Below are 22093 nucleotides of genomic sequence, written 5' to 3'. Positions count from 1 at the left end.
GCACCAGAGCTGGGATCAGCCTGGGTTAAACAGAGTTAGCAGGGTGAAACAGAATGAGCAGGGTTAAAGAGAATTCCCAGGGTGAAACTGAATTCCTGGAGATACACAGAATTCCCAGGGTGAAATTGAATTACCAGGGTTTAAATTTAACAGAGTTACCAGGGTGAAGACAGGATTCCCAGGGTAAACAGGATTACTGGAGTTAAACAGAATTCCCTGGGCTCAGCAGTGCCCCAGAGCTGAGGGCAGCTCTTGAGTGGAGCCAGGATCCTGCAGCATCCCCCAGAGCTCCCAGGGAATGTCACCCTGCAGGGAATGTCACCCCCCAGGGGACAGCTGTGTCCCCAGGGCCCCCTGGCAGCCCCATGGCAGCTCTGTGCTCCCGTGCAGCCCCTGCTCTCCAGCCCTGGCTGTTCTTTCCCTGTGCTTTGGTTTTGGTTCCAGTTCTAGCTGCACACGTAGAGTTGCCTTCCTTTGACCGAATGTTCGAATGTGAAATATTGTATATTTTAAAGTATTTACCCTATTTATATACTGTATGTTACTGTTAAATAAATATAAATTCCATTACCTTGGGGGGAGTTTCATTCAGCGCCGTGGGTGCTCCACCATTTCCACGCTCACATTCCCTATTCCCTGCCCTGGGCTCTCCTTCCTGAGGGATTTCCTGGAGAAGAATAGTCAGCAATATTTAATAATCAGCAATAGTCAGTATTCAGCAATGTTCGATATTCAGCAATATATTCTGCATTCAGTAATGTTCAATATTCAGCAATATTCAATATTCTGGAAATATGCAGATTCCCACTGCTTTTCCCCCCATCCTGTGACAATTTAATCTGCATTTTTAGACCAGGAAAAATGCAGATTTCCAGAGGGAATCCTGCTGTTCTCCTTGCCCAAGCTGGGGGTCCCAGGGTGTCCCAGGGCAGGTTTGGGGTGCCTGGGCTGAGCTCTGAGCTCTGCTGGGCCCAGCCTGGGCTGAGCCCAGCTCTGGGTTTAGGCAGAGTTTCCGTTCAGGCCTCGTGACATCCTGCCCATGACACAGCTGAGAAAGGGCTGCTCTAGAGCCTGGCTGAGGAAAAAGGGAGCAAAATGTGCAGCTCCTTCAGCTGTCTGCAGAGTTCTAATGAAAATTTTAAAATTAAAATTAAAAAATAAAAATTAAAAATTAAATTTAAAATGAAAATAAAAATTAAGATTTAAAAATGAAAGCGAAAATTCAAATTAAAAAATAGAAAGTAAAATTAAATTTAAAATGAAAATAAAAATAAAATAAAAATAAAAACATTAAAATTAAACACTTTAAAATATTAAAATGAAAAATGAAAATTAAAATATTAAAATTAAAATATTAAAATTAAAATATTAAAATTAAAATATTAAAATCAAAATATTGAAATTAAAACAAAACATTAAAATTAAACCATTAAAAATATTAAAATGAAAAAGGAATTGTTCCTGGGAGGGTGGGCAGCCCTGGCAGTGCCCAAGGCCAGGCTGGATCCCCCTGGGACATTGGCGGGTGTCCCCCCATGGCAGGGGTGGCACTGGGTGGGCTTTGAGCTCCCTCCCACCCCTCTCCACATCCCCACCACCCCTTGGTGCTCACCCCTCTGCTTTCCACGTCCTTTCCTCCCCGTTCCATCCCCATTTGGCTGCCAAGGCAAAGCCAAGCCCAAGCCCTGGTGCCACCCGGGGATGCCCAGGCCGGGCCCGGGTGCCACCCTGGGCTCAGCCCGAGCTCTGCCCCTCGCCAGGACAGCCCCAGGGCCCCGGGCTGGGCTGTTCCCGCTCGGGGCAGCGCTCGGAGCTCCGGGAGCCCACGCAGAGCTGCTGACAGCACTTCCTCAAATGCCCCGAGCGGCGCCCGGGGAGCGGCCCCGCGCTGGGCTGGCGGCCCCGGGCCTGGGCAGGGGACAGGGGCACCGGAGCTGGCACCAGCGGGGAGCACGGCTGGGCGAGCCAGAGCTGGGCAGGAAAGCGGGGCAGGAAAGGACTTTTATGGGGTTTTGGCTGCTCTCGGAGGCAGGAAGCTCGCTGGCAAACCAAGCGTCTCCGGGCCGCTGCTCTTGGTGGGGGGACCCCCACGGGACCGCCAGGGCTTGGTTCCAGCCCCTCTCCTAAACAAGCTCACCTTGAGGAAAGAGAAAAACAGGAACTTTCCTGATCCAGCATGTCCCTCAAGCTGCCACGGAACTGGGATTTCAACCTGAAGATGGACGCTGCAAAAATAGGTACAGTGAGGGCTCCTCCGTAAGGGTTCCTTGGTGAGGGCCCCTCCATGAGGGCTCTTCCATGAGGGTTCCTTGGTGCCCCTCTGTGAGGGCTCTTCCGTGAGGGCTCCTTGGTGAGAGTTCCTCGGTCAGGGCTCTTCTATGAGGGTTCCTCCATAAGGGTTCCTCTGTGAGAGTTCCTTGGTGAAGGCTCTTCCATGAGGGCTCCTTGGTGAGGGTTCCTCGGTCAGGGCTCTTCTATGAGGGTTCCTCCATAAGGGTTCCTCTGTGAGAGTTCCTTGGTGAAGGCTCTTCCATGAGGGCTCCTTGGTGAGGGTTCCTCGGTGAAGGTTCCTCCGTGAGGGCTCCTCTATGAGGGTTCCTCCCTGAGGGTTCCTCCATGAGGGTTCCTTGGTGCCCCTCCATGTCTGCAGGGCCCGGACAGGCCTGGGGGGACCCTGGGCCTGAGCCCAGCTGAGATTTTGGCTCAGTGACCCCCAGTGCCACTTTAGAGACAGAGCAGATGATCTGCAGATGATTTCCAAGAAGTGATTTGCAGATTTATCAGCGAGGGATGCTGTGGGAGCAGGGAGATGGGGCTGCTGCCCCCCAGAACCCAAGTTTGGGGGGATTTAAACCACCCAGTTCCCTTCTGGTGGCACAAAGGCTCAGGCCCAGGCTGGAGGGAACAGGGGATTTAGGGGTGATGATGATGGGGTGGTCAGGGAGGGGATTTAGGGGTGAGGATGTGGTCAGGGAGGGGCTGCAGAGCCCAGCCTGAGCCCAGGCCATCCAAAAATCCACCCTGGGCCTGGGTTTGGCTTGTGGTGAAACCCCCGGTGCTTTCTGCAGCTTCCAGCTGCTGGGTGAGCATGACTTTGTGTGAGTTTGTGTGACATTGTGTGACTTTGTGTGAGTTTTTGTGAATTTGCGTGACATTATGTGTATGAGTTTTTGTGTGACTTTGTGTGTGAGTTTTTGTGTGAATTTTTGTGTGAGTTTGACTTTGTGTGAATTCTTGTGTGACCCTCTGTGGCTTTGTGTGTTTGCGCTGTCTCCGGGGCTGTTGTGGCTTCATTTGCAGAAATGCGAAAGTCACATTTGCAAATGTTTGCAATGTTTGCAGATTGCCACTGCCCTCCCTGGCTCCTCGTGGCCTGGGGACACTTCCCCTGCTCCCCAGCCCTGCCTGGGGCAGCCTTTGGAGAACTGCAGAGAAATTGATTTCAGTTAAACAGAAACTCCCCGGTGAAACCCCTTTTACTGTGTTTTTATTGCAGTTCCCCAGCAATGGGGTGCCAGGGGGGGCTGCTGCCCAGGCCAGTGGTGGCCCTGTGGCCTCTCCTGCCCTCCTGGTTTTGGGGCAGCTCTCCCTGCTGGGGGAGGAGGTTTTGGAGGAAATGCCCAACCCTGGAGGCCGTTGGGGCAGGAAACGCTTGGGGGGCTCCTCAAAGGGGCTCCTTGCCCTGGGGGATTTTGGGAGGGGACGTGGGGACAGCCCTGAGGTGAACATTGGAACCCTGAGGGTTCCCCAGCTCAGGAAATCACCAGGTGCAGCCCCCATTCCCAGCAGTCATGGCTTTATTCCGGCCTTGCAGCCAAAAATGCAAACTCTGCCCAGCTGGGCTGGCTCTGGGGGGCTGCAGAGGCAAAAATCCCCCTGGGAATGATCCCTGCCACGCATTTGGGGGTGCCCAAGGGCCGTGCCACCAGCGGGGCCACACAAACAGGGGACAGGGACACTGCTCTGCCCAGTGCCCAACCCATCCCTGGAGATTTTCCAGCCCCACAAATGTGAGTTCTGCCCCGCTGGGGCCACCCCAGAACAGAACAGGGACCTCCAGAGCCTTGGGGTCGCTCTGCTGTGGCTGCTGCCCCGGGGAGGGTGCAGAACCCCCACACTCCATGAAAATAACCCCCAAAAAAAAAAAAAAACCCAGCAATGATGTTGCTGTCACTGGGAGGCAGCTGCTCCCACGCAGGCAAAAGGAAGCTCAGCCTGGCAGCCACTGCAGCCACTTCCTCTGCAAACGGGGCCGGGGCTCGGCAGAGTGTGGGGCCCAGAGCCTGGCTGTGTCCCTGTGTCCCCGCTCTGTGTCCCTCTGTCCCCGCTCTGTGTCCTTCTGTCTCCAGTCGTGTCCCTCTGTCCCCATACCCAGTGTCCCTCTATCTCCGTATTCAGTGTCCCCAGCCCGTCCCCACACCCGTGTCCCTCTGTCCCCACACCCGTGTCCGTGTGTCCCCACACTCCTGTCCCTCTATCCCCACCCTCCTGTCCCTCTGTCCCCACACCCGTGTCCCTCTGTCCCCACACCCGTGTCCCTCTGTCCCCACACCCGTGTCCGTGTGTCCTCACACTCCTGTCCCTCTGTCCCCACACCCGTGTCCGTGTGTCCCCACACTCCTGTCCCTCTGTCCCCACACCCGTGTCCGTGTGTCCCCAGCCCGTTCCCGCAGTGTGATGACCGCGGATCCCGCGGCGCTCCCCCGGCCGGACAAGCTGGGCTGGCTGCGCAAGCAGCGCTCCATCGTGAAGAACTGGCAGCTGCGCTTCTTCGTGCTCCGCGGGCAGCAGCTGCTCTACTACAAGGACGAGGACGAGGCCAAGCCGCAGGTGGGGTTCGGGGCTGGGGTGGCACTGGAGGGGCTTTTCCCACCCAAACCGTTCTGGGATCCCATGATTCCATTAAATGTATTTATTTTATTTTATTTTATTTTATTTTATTTTATTTTATTTTATTTTATTTTATTTTATTTTATTTTATTTTATTTTATTTTATTTTAAATATATATTTTATTTTATTTTGCATTTTAGATTTTATTTTACTTTATTTTATATTTAATTTTATTTTAATTTGTATATTCGTTTTTATTTTATTTTCTATTTAATTTTACTTTATTTTGTATTTTAGATTTTATTTAACTTTATTTTTCTTAATTTTATTTTATTTTATTTTTTTATTTTGTATATTTTATTTTATTTTTTTTTTATTTTTTTTTTTTTTTTATTTTACTTTCCCACCATTTTCTCCATGCCATAACTCGCTTTTAGAGTACTCACCACCTTTTCCTCATCTGGAAAAATTCCCGGGAAAAGTCCCCTCTCCTGGAAAAGCTGTTCCCGCTACAAAATGTAAAAAGTAACAATAATAATAATATTATTTCCCAAATCCATTCTCTGTTGTTCTCTCTTCTTCCACTCCCATCAAGGGCTAAAGGAGATGAGAAGTGAGATAAAAATAGGGAAGAGCAAAAAGAAGTGGTTTTCTCCTGCTGAGAATCGCTTCAGTGGAAAAAGTGGCATTTTCCAAGTGCCCTTACTGCTTTAAAATCCCTGCAGTGCATCTCCACAAATACACCTGAGATATATATACAAATATATCTGCATATATATATATATAAATATATATATACACGAGTCTATATATATATATATATGAATATATCTGTGTATATATATGGATACACACTAATATATCTGTATATATATATATAGATATATATATCTGTATAAACTCAGGGCTCTGCTCTGTCCTAGGGCTGCCTGGCTCTCCAGGGGGGCTCCATCAACGTGCTGGCCACCAACCCCGAGGAAGGAGGGAAGTTCATCTTTGAGATCATCCCGGGTGAGGACACCCCACTCTGCTCTGTAAATGTGTATTTTCTGCTCTTTAAATGAGTATTTTCTGCCGTGTAAATGTGTTTTTTTCTGCTCTATAAATGAGTCTTTTCTGCCCTATAAATGAGTATTTTCTGCTCTGTAAATGTGGGTTTTTTCTGCCCCATAAATGTGTTTTCCTGTTCCGCAGGGGCTCCTGGCGAGCAGCCGCGGGCGGGGCAGGAGCCCTGCGTGCTCATGGCCAGCTCGCAGGCGGAGCTGGAGGAGTGGGTGAAATCCCTGCGGAGGGCGCTGGGCTCGGCCTCGGGAGGTACAAACGGGAATTTCTGTCCTGGGAATGCAGCTGGGGGGGTTTGGCTCAGAAATCCCTGAAAATGGGGCTGCAGTGCTCAGGAGAGCCAAGGATGAACATTTCCTGGCTGGCTTCATCTTCCTCTTCAAACTCCTTTCTCACCCTAAAAATGTCCTTGAGAAAAAATCCCATTCAGGGATAAAGCCCTGAAAAAAATGTTGTTTTTTACCTGCCAGCCTCCTCACTTTGCTTTTCCCCTGCCTTTTCTTGCCCAGCCCATCCTTCCTGTGATTTCTGTGGGTTCTATGCATTCCATCCTTTCTGCCCCCGTTTTTCTGGGCTGGAAAGGGATGGGTTTGTCTGAGCTGGGAGATGGGAGAAAGGTTTTGCCGGGAATGGGAGATGGGAGAAGGGTTTTGTTTGGAATGGGAGATAGGAGAAGGGTTTTGATTGGAATGGGAGATGGGAGAAGGGTTTTGTTTGGAATGGGAGATAGGAGAAGGGTTTTGATTGGAATGGGAGATGGGAGAAAAGTTTTGCCTGGAATGGGAGGTGGGAGAAGGGTTTTGCTTGGAATGAGAGATAGGAGAAGGGTTTTTCTCCCTTTTCCTTGGTTCTCCACCCCTGTGAATGCAGTGAGGAGAGCTGCAGACACTTTATGTGAAGTTCAGGGTTCTGTACCAGCCCAGAGTGTGGAAAGCCCAAAGCCACAGCTGAGCTGAGCCCCGGTGTCCCCAGGGGTGTTCGGGCAGTGCCTGGCACACACCATGGCCCAGGAGCAGAGGTTTGGGCAGCAGCTGGTGCCCATGGTGGTGCAGAAGAGCGCCGAGTTCATCCTGGAGCACGGCGTGGCCGAGGAGGGGATCTTCCGCCTGCCCGGCCAGGACAGCCTGGTGCGGCAGCTGCGCGACGCCTTCGACGCCGGGGAGAGACCCTCCTTCAGCAGGTGACACTGCTGCCCCATCCCTGCCCCAGCTCCAGGGGCCACCCCCTGAGCCCTGCAGGAATGAGGAACCCTCCAGAGGGGTGCGAGGAGGAGAGGGGATCCATCAGGAACCGTCCAGAAGGGTTTGAGGAGGAGATGGGATCCAGCAGGAACCGTCCAGAAGGGCTTGAGAAGGAGGGGATCCATCAGGAACCCTCCAGAAGGGCTTGAGAAGGAGGGGATCCAGCAGGAACCTTCCAGAAGGGCTTGAGAAGGAGGGGATCCATCAGGAACCCTCCAGAGGGGTGTAAGGAGGAGAGGGGATCCATCAGGAACCGTCCAGAAGGGCTTGGGGAGGAGGGGATCCATCAGGAACCCTCCAGAAGGGTTTGAGGAGGAGATGGGATCCAGCAGGAACCTTTCAGAAGGGCTTGAGAAGGAGGGGATCCATCAGGAACCCTCCAGAGGGGTGTGAGGAGGAGAGGGGATCCATCAGGAACCGTCCAGAAGGGCTTGGGGAGGAGGGGATCCATCAGGAACCCTCCAGAAGGGTTTGAGGAGGAGATGGGATCCAGCAGGAACCTTCCAGAAGGGCTTGGGGAGGAGAAAGAATTCATAAAGGCTTGAGGAAGAGAGGGGATCCAGCAGGGACCTTCCAGAAGGGCTTAAGGAGGAGAGGATCCAGTAGGAACCTTCCAGAAGGGCTCGAGGAGATGATATCCAGCAAGAACCTTCCAGAAGGGCTTGGGGAGGAGACGATCCATCAGGAACCCTTCAGAAGGAGTTGAGGAGGAGAGAGGATCCAGCAGGAACCTTCCAGAAGGGTTTTACCTGGAATGGGAGAAGGGTTTTCTCCCTTTTCCTTGGTTCTCCACCCCTGTGAACGCAGGGACAAGAGCCAGGGTGGTGCTCCAGAACCGCAGCTCCCACTGGTAAAACGTGGCTGAAGAAAAGAGATTTTAGGGGTTCCCCAGGCAGGGCAGGGAGGCTGAGGCAGTCCCCAAGCTGTACCTGCTGGCTCTGAGTGTCCCTTGCTCCCTGCAGGGACACCGATGTCCACACCGTGGCCTCCCTGCTCAAGCTGTACCTGCGGGAGCTGCCCGAGCCCGTGGTGCCCTGGCTGCAGTACGAGGATTTCCTGCTCTGTGGGCAGGCTCTGGAGGCTGACGAGACAAAGGTAGGGCTGCTTTTGTTTTCCTCTTTCCAGCCTTAAAATCAGTCGTAGTGCCAGGGCACGCTCTGAGCCGCAGGGCACTCAACAAGGCTTTGGAATCTGGGGAGAGAAAAAGGGAAAAAAATTAAAAAGAAAAACTCCCCCAAAGCCAGTGGGGTTTTCCCAGCTTGGCCACAGGGGTTTGTGAATTTTAAAGCTTCAATTTCTGCTTCTCTTTGGGGTTAAAAATGTCCTGAATGTCCACAAGATGCTGGAGGAGGTGAGGCGGGATCAGCTCTTCCCAGAGCTTGGGCTGGGCTGGGCTGGGGGGACTCTGCTCCTGCTGGGGCTGCCCCTCCTTGCTGAGCCCTGCAGAACATCCCAGGGAGAGATGGAGCTCCAAGGGGAGCAAACCAGGAGAACCAGAGTCATGGAATACCTGAGTCTGGCAGAGATCCCCAAGATCATCAACCAGCACCCCCAGGGTCACCCCGAGTGCCACCACACGTGTTTGGAGCTGTCCCAGGGCTGGGGACACGGGGAGACCCCACACAGGCATGGCTGGGGTGAGCAGGAGCAGTTGTTGGCTCCTGGGAACCCTCCTGGAGCTGTTTTTCACCGTGCAGGGCCACCAGGAGCTCCTGAAGCAGCTGTCCCTCCTCCCCAGAGACAACTACAACCTCCTGAGCTACATCTGCAGGTCAGTGCCCTGCACGGGCCGGGGACAGCTCAGCTTTGGTGCTGGGGGGCAGAAATGGCACCCCAGGGATGGCCCCTCCAGGCAGAGCCTCCCTGGGCTGTGCTTGGCTTCCCTTGAAGGGGGAAGGTGCTGATTTTGGCAGAGGAGAATTCCAGCCCCTGGGATGAACCCCCTGGGAATGTCTGAGCATGAATCCCCATCCTCAAAGTCACCCAAAAATCCCTGGGAATTCAAAACAGGTGTAGCTTTCCTGGACAGAAGCCCTGTGCACCAAAACCTGCAGGTTTCACCAGGGTGGGATTTGAGGAGGGGATTCCCTTCCTTCCTGGGCTGTTTCCAAGGGGAGCAGCTCCTCATTTATTCAGTCCTGAGGGTTTCTGTCCTTGTGACTAAGAGGAAGAGCTGGGAGGAGGAATCAGGACTTTTTCACCAGGATTTTTTGCCAAATCTCACCTCTGAAATGTGAAATACTCGCTGTGGAATCCTGGCAGGTTTCTCTATGAAATCCAGCTGAACTCCAGCGTCAACAAGATGAGTGTGGACAACCTGGCCACAGTGATGGGGGTGAACCTGATCAGGCCCAGGGTGGAGGACCCTGCAGTCATCATGAGAGGTAAAAGGGACCCCTGGAGCGATTTCATATCCTGGAGGATATGGAATATTTTGAGGCATATGGAGGAATTTCATATCCTGGAGGATATTTCAATTTTGAGGCATCCACAGCTTCCGAATTAAAGATTTTCTGTGGTGGAGCTGAAAGAGAAGCAGAAATGTGCCAGGGCACAGAGTGAAGCTGTGTCTGTTGGGCTGTAAATGTGTTTGTGGTGACAAAAAACCCCCTCAGGAACTGACAAAGTGACAAAAACTCCCCTCGTGGAGTTCAGCAGACTCAGGGAATTGCTGAGGTCACCTCTGAGCTGCTCAGAGCAGGAAGGTGTAAAATCCTTCCTGGGGGATCAGAGGGAACTCAGGGAAATGTGAAATAAATGTGGGTGCTCCTTTACTTTTATGCTGGATTATAATTTGTTTTTTTTTTTTTTTTTTTTTTTTTTTTTTTTTTTTGGTTTTTTTATGTTTTTTTACTTAGAGATGAGGTAACTGAGAGTTGTTTTAAAATTTTTTATTCTATTTTTAGTCTTATGCGAAGGGTGAGATAATATAGATGTTATAATTTACATTATTACAATTAGAAGTTAACAATTTTTTAATGACAATATATTCTAAGTTTTGCTTGGTTTATTAGTTCTAGTTATACTATGTTGTAAATGTTTAAAGTCAATAATTTAAAATTACTTTTTGTGGGTCTTATTATAATGTATTTTTTATAGTTCTATTTTTAAAAGTATTTAGTCTTATTTGTAAGGTTATTTCTTGAAACTTACTTCCAGTTAAATTTTTTTCAAGATTTGTCTTAGTTTTTGGTATTTTTAAGTCACTTAAGGCTTGTATATAGATGTACACCATGTGAATCTTCTGTCAGGTATTGAGAATTTTCCACGAACCCATTTCCCACACTTTTACTCACTCCATTTACTTCATTTGGCTTTATGACCCCGCTGGTTTTCTGCTCCAGCTCCCTTTCAGCCAGCACAACCCCTGGGGTGCCCGGGGGCGTCCCTGGCTCTGCCCTGATGCCCTCTGCTCCCCCAGGCACGCCCCAGGTGCAGAAGGTGATGACAGTGATGATCAGCGACCACCAGAAGCTCTTCCCCCCCTCCAAGGACGAGCCTCCCTCCCCACCTGCCCCCAAAAACGAGAAGAAAGCTCCTGTCCCTCGCAGCTCCGTGGGCTGGGGGGCTGCAGAGGACCCCAGGGGCCCCACCCAAAGGCAGATGGTAAGGCTGGATTCATTAAATAAGTAAATAAATTACCCTACGTTCATTAAACGTGTGGTTAACTGTGGCAGGCTCTGACAGGTCAGAGAGCCCTAAAAGCATTTGCTATTTTTGGGTTCAAAAGCTGTGTCTGTCACCCCTGGAATATTTACATCAGGAAAATGATGTAGATAAACTTTCCACTTTCCTGTGGAAAATCTGCTGCTCTGGGGAATATGAAAACTCCCAAAGCTTTTTGGCCCTAGCATATGAAGCCTTTCCAGCTCAGGCTGGTGAGGGGAAAACATTGAGGGTGAAAGGCTTTTCTTCAAAGGGATCCCTGCAAAAATGATAAATTTGGTGCAATTCCAAGTGGATTTTCATGGAAAAGTGTGGCCAGCACGTTCCGATGTGCCCCCTGTAAAGCTCTGTGCCCTGGCTGCCCCAGGGCTCTGTTTTGCAGAGGGATCACCCCAATTTCAGCAGCAGCCCTTGCCCAGCTGCCACCTCGAGCGTGCCTGGGGAGGACTCAGAGCCCACAGCCACGCTGGGAACGTGGAAAACCCAGCCAAGGAAAAGAACCCAGACTTTACCCAGCAGGAAATCCTTCCTGGCAGCCCCCGGGGACAAGGGCAGGAGTGATGTCCTCACCGGTGACTTCTGGAAGAGCAGCCCACGCCCCCTGGCCTGTGAGGGACACAAGAGAACCTTGTCCCACGATCTCTTTAAGCTGCTGGACCTGCACAGGGCCGCGAGCTGCGACAGCAACGTGGCGGAGAGCGCGGAGGGCAGCGGCTCCAGCCCCAGCCCTGCCAGCAGCGCCTCCGAGAAGGAATTCCTGCCCTGCTTCAGCCCCTGCCACGAGCCAAGGGAGCCTGGCAGCCCTGCTGAGGAGCCCAGAGCTGGGCAGGACAGCAGGGAGACCCTGCAGGGCGTGATCCACAAGCTGGAGAAGGATTTGGAGGAGCAGAGGAGTGACTACGAGGGGCAGGTGGAAAGGTAACTGCAGGAGCAGCTCGTGCTGAGACAGCAAACAATTATTATCCCATTATCAATACACACAGATCACATTTATTGATTTATTGAAGTTGTGTGGCCACTGAAGGGCTCAGGGCAGTACCTCTGGCTTGTTTTGGTGCTGAGAGCCAAATGATTTCCCAGCCCTTTTCCAATCCAATCCAATCCAATCCAATCCAATCCAATCCAACCCAACCCAACCCAATCCAACCCAGTCCAATCCAGTCCAATCCAATCCATCCAATCCAATCCAATCCAATCCAATCCAATCCAATCCAATCCAATCCAATCCAATCCAATCCAATCCAATCCTTTCATGCTCTGTTTCCCTTTGCAGCCTCCAGAAGGAGAACTACGAGGTGTGGGCCAAGGTGGTGAGGCTGAACCAGGAGCTGGAGCAGGAGAGGAAGAGGAGTGAGGAGCTGGAGCTGAGGCTGAAGAACACGGAGCGCTCGCGGGAGGAGCTGGAGAGGAAAACCAGGATGCTTGAGGAGGAGATAAAAAACTTAACTAAAGCCACAAGTCAAACTGGTGCCAAAACCAACTAGGAGGAGACACCCAGTTTTTCACAGACACCAACTGCAGCTGCAGGAATGCTCAGGAATTGCAGGTTCAGAGCCAGGGACTTGTATTGTCCAGCGTCCTGCTCCTGCCCACAGGCCAGGGGGGAGGAAGGAGAGCAGAGCTCAGAGCCTGGTTCGTGCTCTGAACCAGGAAATGTTAGAAATATCCTTTAGCTTTTTTTGGGTGTGTTTATTTCAACTCTTCTGTCAGCTGCTCGTGTTACCTGCAGAACAGGCCAGCACTTCCTGCTGCTCAGGCAGGATTGCAGTCACAAGTTTGGGCTCTGGACCCATTGTGCCTTCACAAGGAGGAACAGAAGTGTCCCTCCTCCAGCTGCCTGTCTGAGATACCCAAGGAAAACATCCTTGGATCCCCACACTCACACCAGAGGTTCCACAGTGTCTGCCACCACTTCACAGCTGCCATTCACGAGTCTTTCCTGTGATTTCAGATGACCTTGACAGAGCTGTTTTAGTGTTGATTGAATTTTTACCTCTGCAAGAAGCTCCTCACCAGTGTGAGCGTGAGTCCTTAGGGAGAAACTTCTCCCGTGCAGCATCGGGAACATCTGGGCTGGAAATGCCACACGCTCCTTTCTGCAAAGATCAAAAGTGTGAAGAGGCCAATCATTCCTTCACAGCAGACTGGAATGACGTGCAAAGGCTTGGCTGAGGCTCAGAAATCCCAACCATTAGGACAAGTGCATTATTTAAAATAAACTGTGCATTCCTGCGCTTCCGCTGCGATAGGCAGAACAACCCCTGGCTGCAGGATCAGAGGCACTCTTTGAAGATATTCCACCCATTAACATTTGCAGGGTTTGCAGAGGTCATCTGGGACAGAGAGACTTCCCAACAGAGGTCAGGTGGGCTGGAGGTTCCTGAGAGCCTGGAGGGGAGGGAGCCACGGGCACCTTGAGCTGCTGCTGTGAGATCATGAGGAGTTCTTGTCTTTAAAATGAGCTTTTTCCAGAGACAGAGAACCATGAACTGCCCGTGCCAGACCTGTGAAACTGCTCCCTCTTCATCCATGAGGGGCTGGGTGTCCTCTCTGCTCAGCCCAGAGCCTGCTCTGGTTTTTCTGCACTTGCACACCTTCTGCTGGAGACCCCACACCGTGGATCCCCAAAACCTGCCTGGTGCCCAGCCTGCATTGCTCCCTCCCTCTCTTTCTGCAGCCAGGCCAGGAAGCTCTTTGGGGTGGGAGCAGCAGAGACTCTCTCCTGTTCCTGGGGCAGGGGACATTATAAACTCACGGTTTTGGGGGTTTGGGGGCCTTTCAGCTCAGCAGGTTTTGGGCATTGACTCTGGATCCCCTGCAGAGGGTGATGCTGCTCCTGCTGTATGAAAGCACAACAGACTGTCTACCACAGAGAAAAAAGATCCTTTCCAAAAAGACATTTTTCACCCCTTAACCGTCCCACTGCACCGTGAGGACACAAGAGCTTTACCAAGGTGATTACCCTGAGATCAGGCTGAGGATTTTCCTCTCCCTTTAAATGTGACATGGCTTTCCAAATTAACCCCAGATCCCATTGCATCCAGAACTGTTAAATTGTGCAGTGTGGGATGAAAGGAAAGCACCTTCCAGGCCATCCTTTCAGTCCTCTCACTGCATTGTTTGTGCTAGAGCAGAAGGTCTGTTCTGCTCTCCTCAGGTAGTCACTAAATAAATTCATTTAGGAATTCACTCTGTTGTGTCCAAGGGCTGGGTAGGCGCGAGAGGCAAGAAAACAAAACTTTCCTTCCCACATTATTGTGTTTGGATCCCGAGCCAGTCACGCTTATTGTGACTTATCCCCTCGTATTTATCAAAGTTTTGTTTCTGGCACGATAGGGAGTTTCCTTTTTTGGCCTGGCCGCTGCCCAGAGGAGCACGTTGCAGGGGGAGGCGAGGTGGACGTGCAGGAAGTGTCCAGCCGTGGTGAGGAGCCTCGTCCAGCCCCAGAGCAGGGAGAACATGGAACGTGCTGTTCTCCCCGGAATTCCAGAGTGATGCAGCCCCTCCTCCCTTCCTTTACGTGGCAGCTGAAGGAGACCCCCAGGCCAGGCTGGTTTTGGGGAGAAAACACGCCAGGCTGGGTGTACCAGCAGCTGTTCACCCAGGTGGGCAGGGAACAGTGTCCCAAAGGCTGGCAGCTGTCCCTCTGTCCCTTTTCCCTGTGCTTTCCTGCCACCTTGCTGCAGCACCAGGATTTATGAAGCCACAGTGGCCTGCAGGAAAAATAACCTGGAAAAAAAGGAGGGTCCTGATGATCCAGGGAGCACGTGGGGTAGCAGGGGCTAAGAGTTGTCCAAATGAGCTCTTCCTTGGAGAAAATCCTCATCCCAAACCCAAACCCTGTGAATTTAGGAGCTGGGAGGTTCAAGCAGGCCCTGGGTGCTGCTGTGCTCCAGTCCTTGGAGGATTTTACTCCTTGCATTGACTTTGGAGGGTCCACGCTGCCAAAATCTCCCCACCAAGGGCAGCAGGAGCTCCCCCTCTGCTCTCCAAGACCTTCCCCAGCAGGTAATTCCCACGAGCAGTGCCGGGGTTCTCGATAAATGAGGTTTATAATTTCAAACATGGCTTTGGGTGGGGTTTGTGGGGCAGAGCAGAGCTGGTGCTGCCTCTGCAGCACTGCAGGGTGTGCTCAGCCTTTAGGAAAGAGCAGAGATCCACCAGGTGAACAGAGATGGAAACACGCCGAGCTCACAAAAAGCCCTTTTCACACAGAGCCCTGTCCCCAACGTCCCCCTGCACCCCGGGGTGGCCGAGGGCCCATCAGCAGCCTGTGAAAATTGGCTTTATCACGCGTAAAACCACGATGTGATATTTCAGCCCTCTCCACACAATGTCCCCATGAGGGGCTGGGATTGGGGCAGGTTCCTGTCATCTGCACCAGGAGAGATTTCCCCAGCCAGGGGGGCAGAGCTCTGCCCTCTGGCTCAGTCCTGGCCTGGCAGCTGCACCCGAGCATGTGAGGGGTAAATCTCTGCTTTCCCTGGCAGCCTCTCCTTCCTCATCTCCTGATAAAGGCTGGCCCAGGCTGCCATCCAGCCCAGAGGCTCCCCTTGAGCTCCACGTGCTCTGGGTGAGATCCACACTCATCCCCGAGGCCACCGGGGGCTTTGGAGCCTTTTCAGCGACACCTTTCCCCTGCCTGGAGCTCCAGGGATGGATTTCTGAGCGCTGTCAAGTGTTCCCTTCACATCCATCCACAGTTCTGATGCCACTAAAGGTCTGGTGCTGGTCTGAAGTGCTGAGAGCTCCATGGAAATGCCTTTCCAAAAGGAGTCAGGAGGTCAGCCAAGCACCCCAAGGACAGTTGTTCCCAACGCAGCGGCTCCAGGCAGCGCTGAGGAGTGAAAGGTCAAAGCATCCACTGGAAACTGGAGTGTTGTCACACCCCGGGAAGGGATGTTTCCACTGGGGAACTGGGAACGTGCTGCTCCCTTGCTGTATCCCTCCTATCCAGGGGAAAGAAAGCTCTGTAAAGTGTGAAACGGGGATAAATCACATTTACACTTTGCAGGAGACGTGGGACACTGTTTAGAGACTCATTATCTCCTCAGGGCTGGGTCCGTCCCCTTGCTGGCAGGGGACAGGCATTGCTGTGGGGTCAGGGATGGCACAGGGAGCTGTGGAAATGCAGATTAAATTGCTGCCAGCCACCCTGACCCTCTCCTGCTCACTCACAAGCACATGGCTTTTAAAATAAATGGCTTTTAGAAGTGAAATTGCAGCTGAGCCATTGGCCGTGGGTGAGGACAGTGGGTTACCCATGGGAGCAGTGCTGCAGGAGCAGGGTGGGCATGGCAGGAGAGCGGCTGGCAGAGGGCAGAGAGCTGCAATTCCTCATTCCCAGAGGTTTTCCTGTGTCCCAGTGGCTCCCAGGCCCCAGGGGCGGCCGTGGGCAAGGCCAGGCAGAGCCAGAGCAGGGTTAATGCAGCTCTGGGAGCTCATTAGTGCTGTGCCCTGAGCAGTGTCAGGGCTGGAGAGGGGCAGCCCCGCTCCCCTGCCATTCACTCCCTGCTCATTATCTCCAAGGCACTAATTAGGGCCCGCAGAGGAAGCACAAGACACACAATCAATATTATTGGGCCAAATTTGCAGCTGGTGTGAATCGTCGATGGGCAGAGAACGAGAGATGCCGAGGGGAAAGGAGGGAGCTCATTCCCTGCCAGGATAACACCAAACTTGGTGCAAAGCTCCAGGGAATATCTGGAATTGCAGACTGCACTTGCATGGTGCTGTTCTGTGTCTGTTTTAGCAGCAACCAACTGCCGAAAGTCAAAATTGGAGAATTTCAACTCTTTCCAGCTCTGCATCAGCCCCTGGGGCTCCAGGAGTGTGGGCTCACGTTCCTGTGGATCAACAGGAGGGACTCAAAGCCCACCCAGTGCCACCCAGTGCCACCCCAGCCACAGCTGCTCTGGGCACCCTGTGCCAGGCCCTCATCCCCCTCACAGGGAACAATTCCTTCCCTGTATCTAACCTAAATTTTAATCTAACAAATTTTAATCTAAACCTTATAAAACTGTATACATTTTAATGACACAATTAGTTTTTCAGTCCAGCTAATTCTAACATAAATTTTGATCCAACCTGGCCATGCTAAAGCAGCCAGAGCTGGGTCAGAGCTGCAGCTCTGCCCTCCCCGAGCTTTGCATCCCCACCAGCCCTGGTGACAGCTCAGGAAACGGATTCCACCAAATCCCACAACAATTGATGGGAACTGCTCTAATCTCTGGCAGATAAGGAGTTGCTACAGCAAAGCCAACATAAACCTGAGCTCCCTGGCAGGCTGGGCTGTTGTTTAGCTGCTGTTGCTAGCCAGCTACTGTACCTGATTGCAGAGACCACCCTGTGTCCAAACCTTCTCACTTAACTCGACACATTCATTTTCAACACCATGTGAAGCTCCCAGCCTGGACAGGCTCAGTCACACAGGGCTGAAGGACATTGTCTGGGGAGCTGGAGAGCTGCAGGAGCATCCCTCAGCCCTTCAGACTCCTTAGGATGTTAATATTGAATTTTCCTCAGTGTTAATATTGAATATCCCTCAATGTTAATATTGAATATTCCTCAATGTTAGTATTGAATATTCCTCAGTGTTAGTACTGAATATTTCTCAGTGTTAATATTGAATATTCCTCAGTGTTAATATTGAATATCCCTCAATGTTAATATTGAATATTCCTCAGTGTTAATATTGAATATCCCTCAATGTTAATATTGAATATTCCTCAATGTTATTATTGAATATCCCTCAATGTTAATATTGGATATTCCTCAATGTTAGTATTGAATATTCCTCAGTGTTAATATTGAATATTCCTCAGTGTTAATATTGAATATCCCTCAATGTTAATATTGAATATTCCTCAATGTTATTATTGATTATTCCTCAATGTTAGTATTGAATATTCCTCAATGTTAGTATTGAATATTCCTTAATGTTAATATTAAATATTCCTCAATGTTAATATTGAGTATTCCTCAATGTTAATATTGAATATTCCTCAGTGTTAATATTGAACATCCCTAATGTTAATATTGAATATCCCTCAATGTTATTATTGAATATCCCTCAATGTTATTATTGAATATCCCTCAATGTTAATATTGAATAAATGCTGCTGCAGCATTTATTCCAGCTAAACTCAGCTAAACTAAAGCACACAGTGTTGTCTCTGTTGGTCATCACAGAAAGCAAAATATTGTGAGATAGGGAACAAGCCAAGACCTTCCTGTTCAGGAAGCTTTGCTCTGTGCCACGGAAATCCATTCCTCTGGTATAGTTTCCTTTATTGCAGCCTTGTTGATTGCTTTTATCCCTCCTATTTCCTGCCTTTACTTAAAAAATACAACCAAAAGTTTTTCTAAGCCCTTGAAATGCTGAGCAGGAGGGGGATCACTTTGTGCTGGGAACAGAATCCCACTGAACCCCTCCTCAGGGCCAGAGACACCTGGGTGGCTCCTGGGCCATGCCAGGGCTCAGCCCCAAACCTTTCCACCATTAACCAGGAAAAACCCACCATGACCCAGGAAATGACAGCCAGAAAATCCCACCATTAACCAGGAAAATCCCACCATGACCCAGGAAATGACAGCCAGAAAATCCCACCATTAACCAGGAAAATCCCACCATGACTCAGGAAATGACAGCCAGAAAATCCCACCATTAACCAGGAAAATCCCACCATGACCCAGGAAATGACACCCAGAAAATCCCACCATTAACCAGGATATCTCACCATTAACCAGGAAATGACAGCCAGAAAATCCCACCATTAACCAGGAAAATCCCACCATTTCCAGGAAATGACAGCCAGAAAATCCCACCATTAACCAGGAAAATCCCACCATTACCAGGAAATCCCACCCAGGAAAATCCCACAATTACAGGGGAAAACCCTCAGATTTCTCCTTTCAGTGTCAAAGCAGGAGTTTGGGTAAGCTGAGGGAGATATTTTGGGGCTGTTTTCTATTTTCTGTGCCACAGCCCCTCCCTGGCTGCCCTGCCCTTGCTGGGCTCAGAACATCCAGCTGTGGCCAAAGGCACCAATACCCAGCAATAATACTCTGCACATCATAAACCTCTTCCTCCAAGGAGTGCTGATAAGAATTTCCATTTTTAGTCGAGGGCAAATGAACCATTCAGCCTTTATTTGTTGCTGCTGCACTTGAAGAGGGAGCAGAAGCTAATTTTTTAACTTTTCCTGTAAATAATGCATTAATGAAGACAGATGGGTCAGCAACATAAACAAAAGCTCTATCTCAAGCTGGTTTTGTTCTGGTTTTGTTTCCCAATATAGTAAGCAAATCACCACCACCCCAGTTCCCATCCTATTAACAGTGTTTGCACTCCAAATGTTGAACTGGGTTGTAAGGAAGTTTAAATTAGCCCTGGGCTGTAGTTTTTCAAATGTTTGAAGCAGATGTTCAAGTGCCACGAAATCTTCTTCTTTTTTTTTTTTTTTCCCCTATTCCTTTTTTTCCTCCTCTCTAAAATCCCAGTGGATTTTGCAGGGCTTTGGCTCAGTGTGTGTCACAGAAAATCCCAAACTCCAGCTCTGCCATTGTGCTGTGGGTAACCCAACTACCCAGGGCTGTCAAAATTCCCATTTTCCTTTGGAAATTCTGCCTCTGGTTTGCCTTGCTCTCTGAGCAGCCTCAGAAGGGCAGGGCAGTAACTTTAGGGAGGAGAAACTTGGAATAGGTTCTGTTTTCCCAAACCTTTCTAAAATTAAGACTGAATTGAAGATTTAAATCGAACGTCTGCTAATATGCTGAGATAAAACAGATCAGAAATGAAAGGAGAATCGATGCACACCAGAATTTAATGTGACAAATAAAGCCTTTTAGAAACAGAAGTCACAGTACTCATGTGGATGGATGGATGGATGGATGGATGGATGGATGGATGGATGGATGGATGGATGGATGGAAGGAAGGAGCATAGAAACAAAGAAAATGAAAACGTGCAGGGGAACAGTTCCTCAGGGACTCATGGGACTCCCAGCTCGGCAGCCCTGGCTCTTGTCACACCCTCACCCTGTTATTTGTGAGTGTTGTGTCTGCTTGGACAGGGGCTTTAAAGCACTCTGAACTTGCAGAAACAGCCTCGATTTGCTGCCTGGGGAAAGCTCTTTAGGAAATGTCTGCCCCCCTGGTTTTCTTGCTCTGATCTCTGTCACTGAACTGCATGAACGTCCAAGAAATGCCTTTGCATGGTTGTGTTGAAAAGGGCAAAGGGAGGATTTTGCTCAGACGCCCCTGATAAATGAAACCCCACTCGCAGGAGTTCTGATCTCAGGTGCACTGAAGGATTCAAGAGAAGCTCAGTTTTCTCCCAGAACAGCACAATGAGACACAGCTTTACTTCCTTCACCCCAAACTCTGGCTGAAATCCCTGAAATCCTCCTCCATCAGCAGGACAGTCCTCATCTCTTTATGAAGAGAAGTTATATCAGCAGGCTGGCTGCCCCTAGTTCTGAAGGACCACCATTGATATTTATTGACAATTTTACTGGTCTTGTAGAAGTTCACACACACCCAGCTGATGAAATGACACATGGCTGTGTTTGCTCTGTACCTGAACACTCCACAGACTCTGCTGCGCTCCAGCAAATCTCTGCCGGACGAGGACAGAGAGTGAATCCCTGACAGACACTGAGGGCAGGCACTGCTCTGCTTTGCCGTGTGGTGCCTTGAGGATTTACAGTGAGACCTCACAGATTTATGGGCACTGCAGGGGGTTATTTATTGGTTTTGAGGCTCAGCTTTCCCTGCAGAGCCACTGGTGCAGTCAGGGAAGGACAGGGGAGGCAGGGAGGGCAGATCTCTGCCACGGCAGCGCCCGCAGAAATGAGATGATAAAAGCAAATGTCGGATTATCTCCCTAATGCTGGATTATCACTCCTAACAAGGTGAGTGGCTTGTCTTGGCAAATGGCTTCAGAAGAATCGTGGATGGTTTTGAAAGGGTCTGTGTGGTCACACTTCAACCGTTGGCTGCTGCAGCTGATGGCAGCAGAGCAAATGTCACACCTCCCCGAATCCGAATTCCTGCATCGTGCCATGAGCTCTGATTGCAGAGTGCCTCGGGGAAAGGGCTGTCAGGGCTGTCACTCACTCACAGGGTGAGCAATAAAGCAATATCACAGCCCGGGGTGCAGGCCACTATCTGCACACTGCAAAACTCTACAATAAACTACACAGCGGAGCACTTAGAGCTGTGATACCCCCACAAGAGGAGCTGTAAATTGATGAGCCCATACTCCAGAACTCCACTGAAATAAATCACTGCAGTGAGGGAGCAGCTCTGCAGGTAAGGGGGTAACTGAGCCATGTGGAGCTTACAAGTATCCAAGAAGTCAGCAGCCTCCTTCTCTGTGCCACACAACTCAACAGAGAGATTCCGTGTGAAGTAGGATCAGTTTTATCCAAGTGGGATTACACACAAGCACAAAAATAAAACATTCTGTATTCTACATTATATTACAAAGGCAGGCAGTCAATAAATAGGTCAATAAATTATGGGAAGCACAGAGGAGTATGTGTGAAAATGGGTGAAATTGGGTTTAGTTGGTGCGTGATAAAGTCTCGGGTGTTCATTCCCATGAAGTGTTGCAGTGATTCTTTCAAAGACCCTTATCACTCCTAGGGAAGATAACTTTCCCTTAAAAGTGTAAAACAGATGCAGGGACAGTACAGTAGGCTCTGGTACAGGCTAAAAGAGTCAACATCACTTACACTTTCCCAAGAATCTGACAAATTTGCAGCTTAGTATAAATAAAGTGACGGGTCTATTGTTTCTCAGCTCTGACACCTCCTTATCACCACGATTTGTCGCAGAAGAGTGGTGGAAACATGGCATGTGACTCCATCTGCAGAGTCTGGGGGGAGGAATATCCCTGGGAATGGACAATTCTGCACTTACAGAGAGGAAGGATGCCCGTGTGGCACCAAGGGCTCTGCTGCTCTGCCTGGCACTGCTGGGCCATCCCAGCTGGATTGTGCAGCTGCATCTGAGGGGATTTGCTGGCTGGGAACGGGCGCTGCTTCTTAGCTGGGAGGAATGTCAAGGACAATTTTAGCTGGTGCAATTCCAAGGGTTGAGGAAATTTATTGCACTTCCTTCTGCCACCTAAAGCTCTGGCCCTTGAGAGCCACGGCTGCTGCAGCAGCAAAGCCAGAGCTGCCTCAGAGTGATTTTGTAATAAACCTGCACAGGGGGAATTTCTCGCCTTGGCCCTTGCCTGGCACTGCTCCTGGGCCACCTGCTTTCCTAAAAAAGGTGGGAAAGG

At 50.3% G+C, this 22093-nt stretch overlaps 1 protein-coding gene across 1 annotated transcript; it reads left to right on the top strand.

Moving 5' to 3' along the window:
- Nucleotides 1–1968: 1968 nt before the first annotated feature.
- ARHGAP25 (Rho GTPase activating protein 25) lies at nt 1969–13989 on the top strand. The gene is made up of 11 exons (XM_059490783.1): nt 1969–2237; nt 4661–4830; nt 5755–5842; nt 6026–6145; nt 6866–7073; nt 8097–8229; nt 8832–8905; nt 9397–9518; nt 10556–10740; nt 11168–11718; nt 12074–13989. Exons 1-11 carry the CDS (start codon nt 2177–2179, stop codon nt 12282–12284), a joined length of 1923 nt encoding a protein of 640 aa, XP_059346766.1. The 5' UTR covers nt 1969–2176; the 3' UTR covers nt 12285–13989.
- Nucleotides 13990–22093: the final 8104 nt, after the last annotated feature.

Source organism: Ammospiza nelsoni, chromosome 30, assembly GCF_027579445.1.
Source record: "Ammospiza nelsoni isolate bAmmNel1 chromosome 30, bAmmNel1.pri, whole genome shotgun sequence".
Lineage (NCBI taxonomy): Eukaryota > Metazoa > Chordata > Aves > Passeriformes > Passerellidae > Ammospiza > Ammospiza nelsoni.
This window is presented reverse-complemented; position numbering and strand designations above follow the sequence as displayed.

Coding starts and splice junctions, on each gene's coding strand:
- ARHGAP25 (XM_059490783.1), top strand. CDS start 2,177: ATGTCCCTCAAGCTGCCACGGAACTGGGATTTCAACCTGAAGATGGAC. Junction 2,238..4,660: donor GATGGACGCTGCAAAAATAG/GTACAGTGAGGG, acceptor GTGTGTCCCCAG/CCCGTTCCCGCAGTGTGATG. Junction 9,519..10,555: donor CCCTGCAGTCATCATGAGAG/GTAAAAGGGACC, acceptor CTGCTCCCCCAG/GCACGCCCCAGGTGCAGAAG.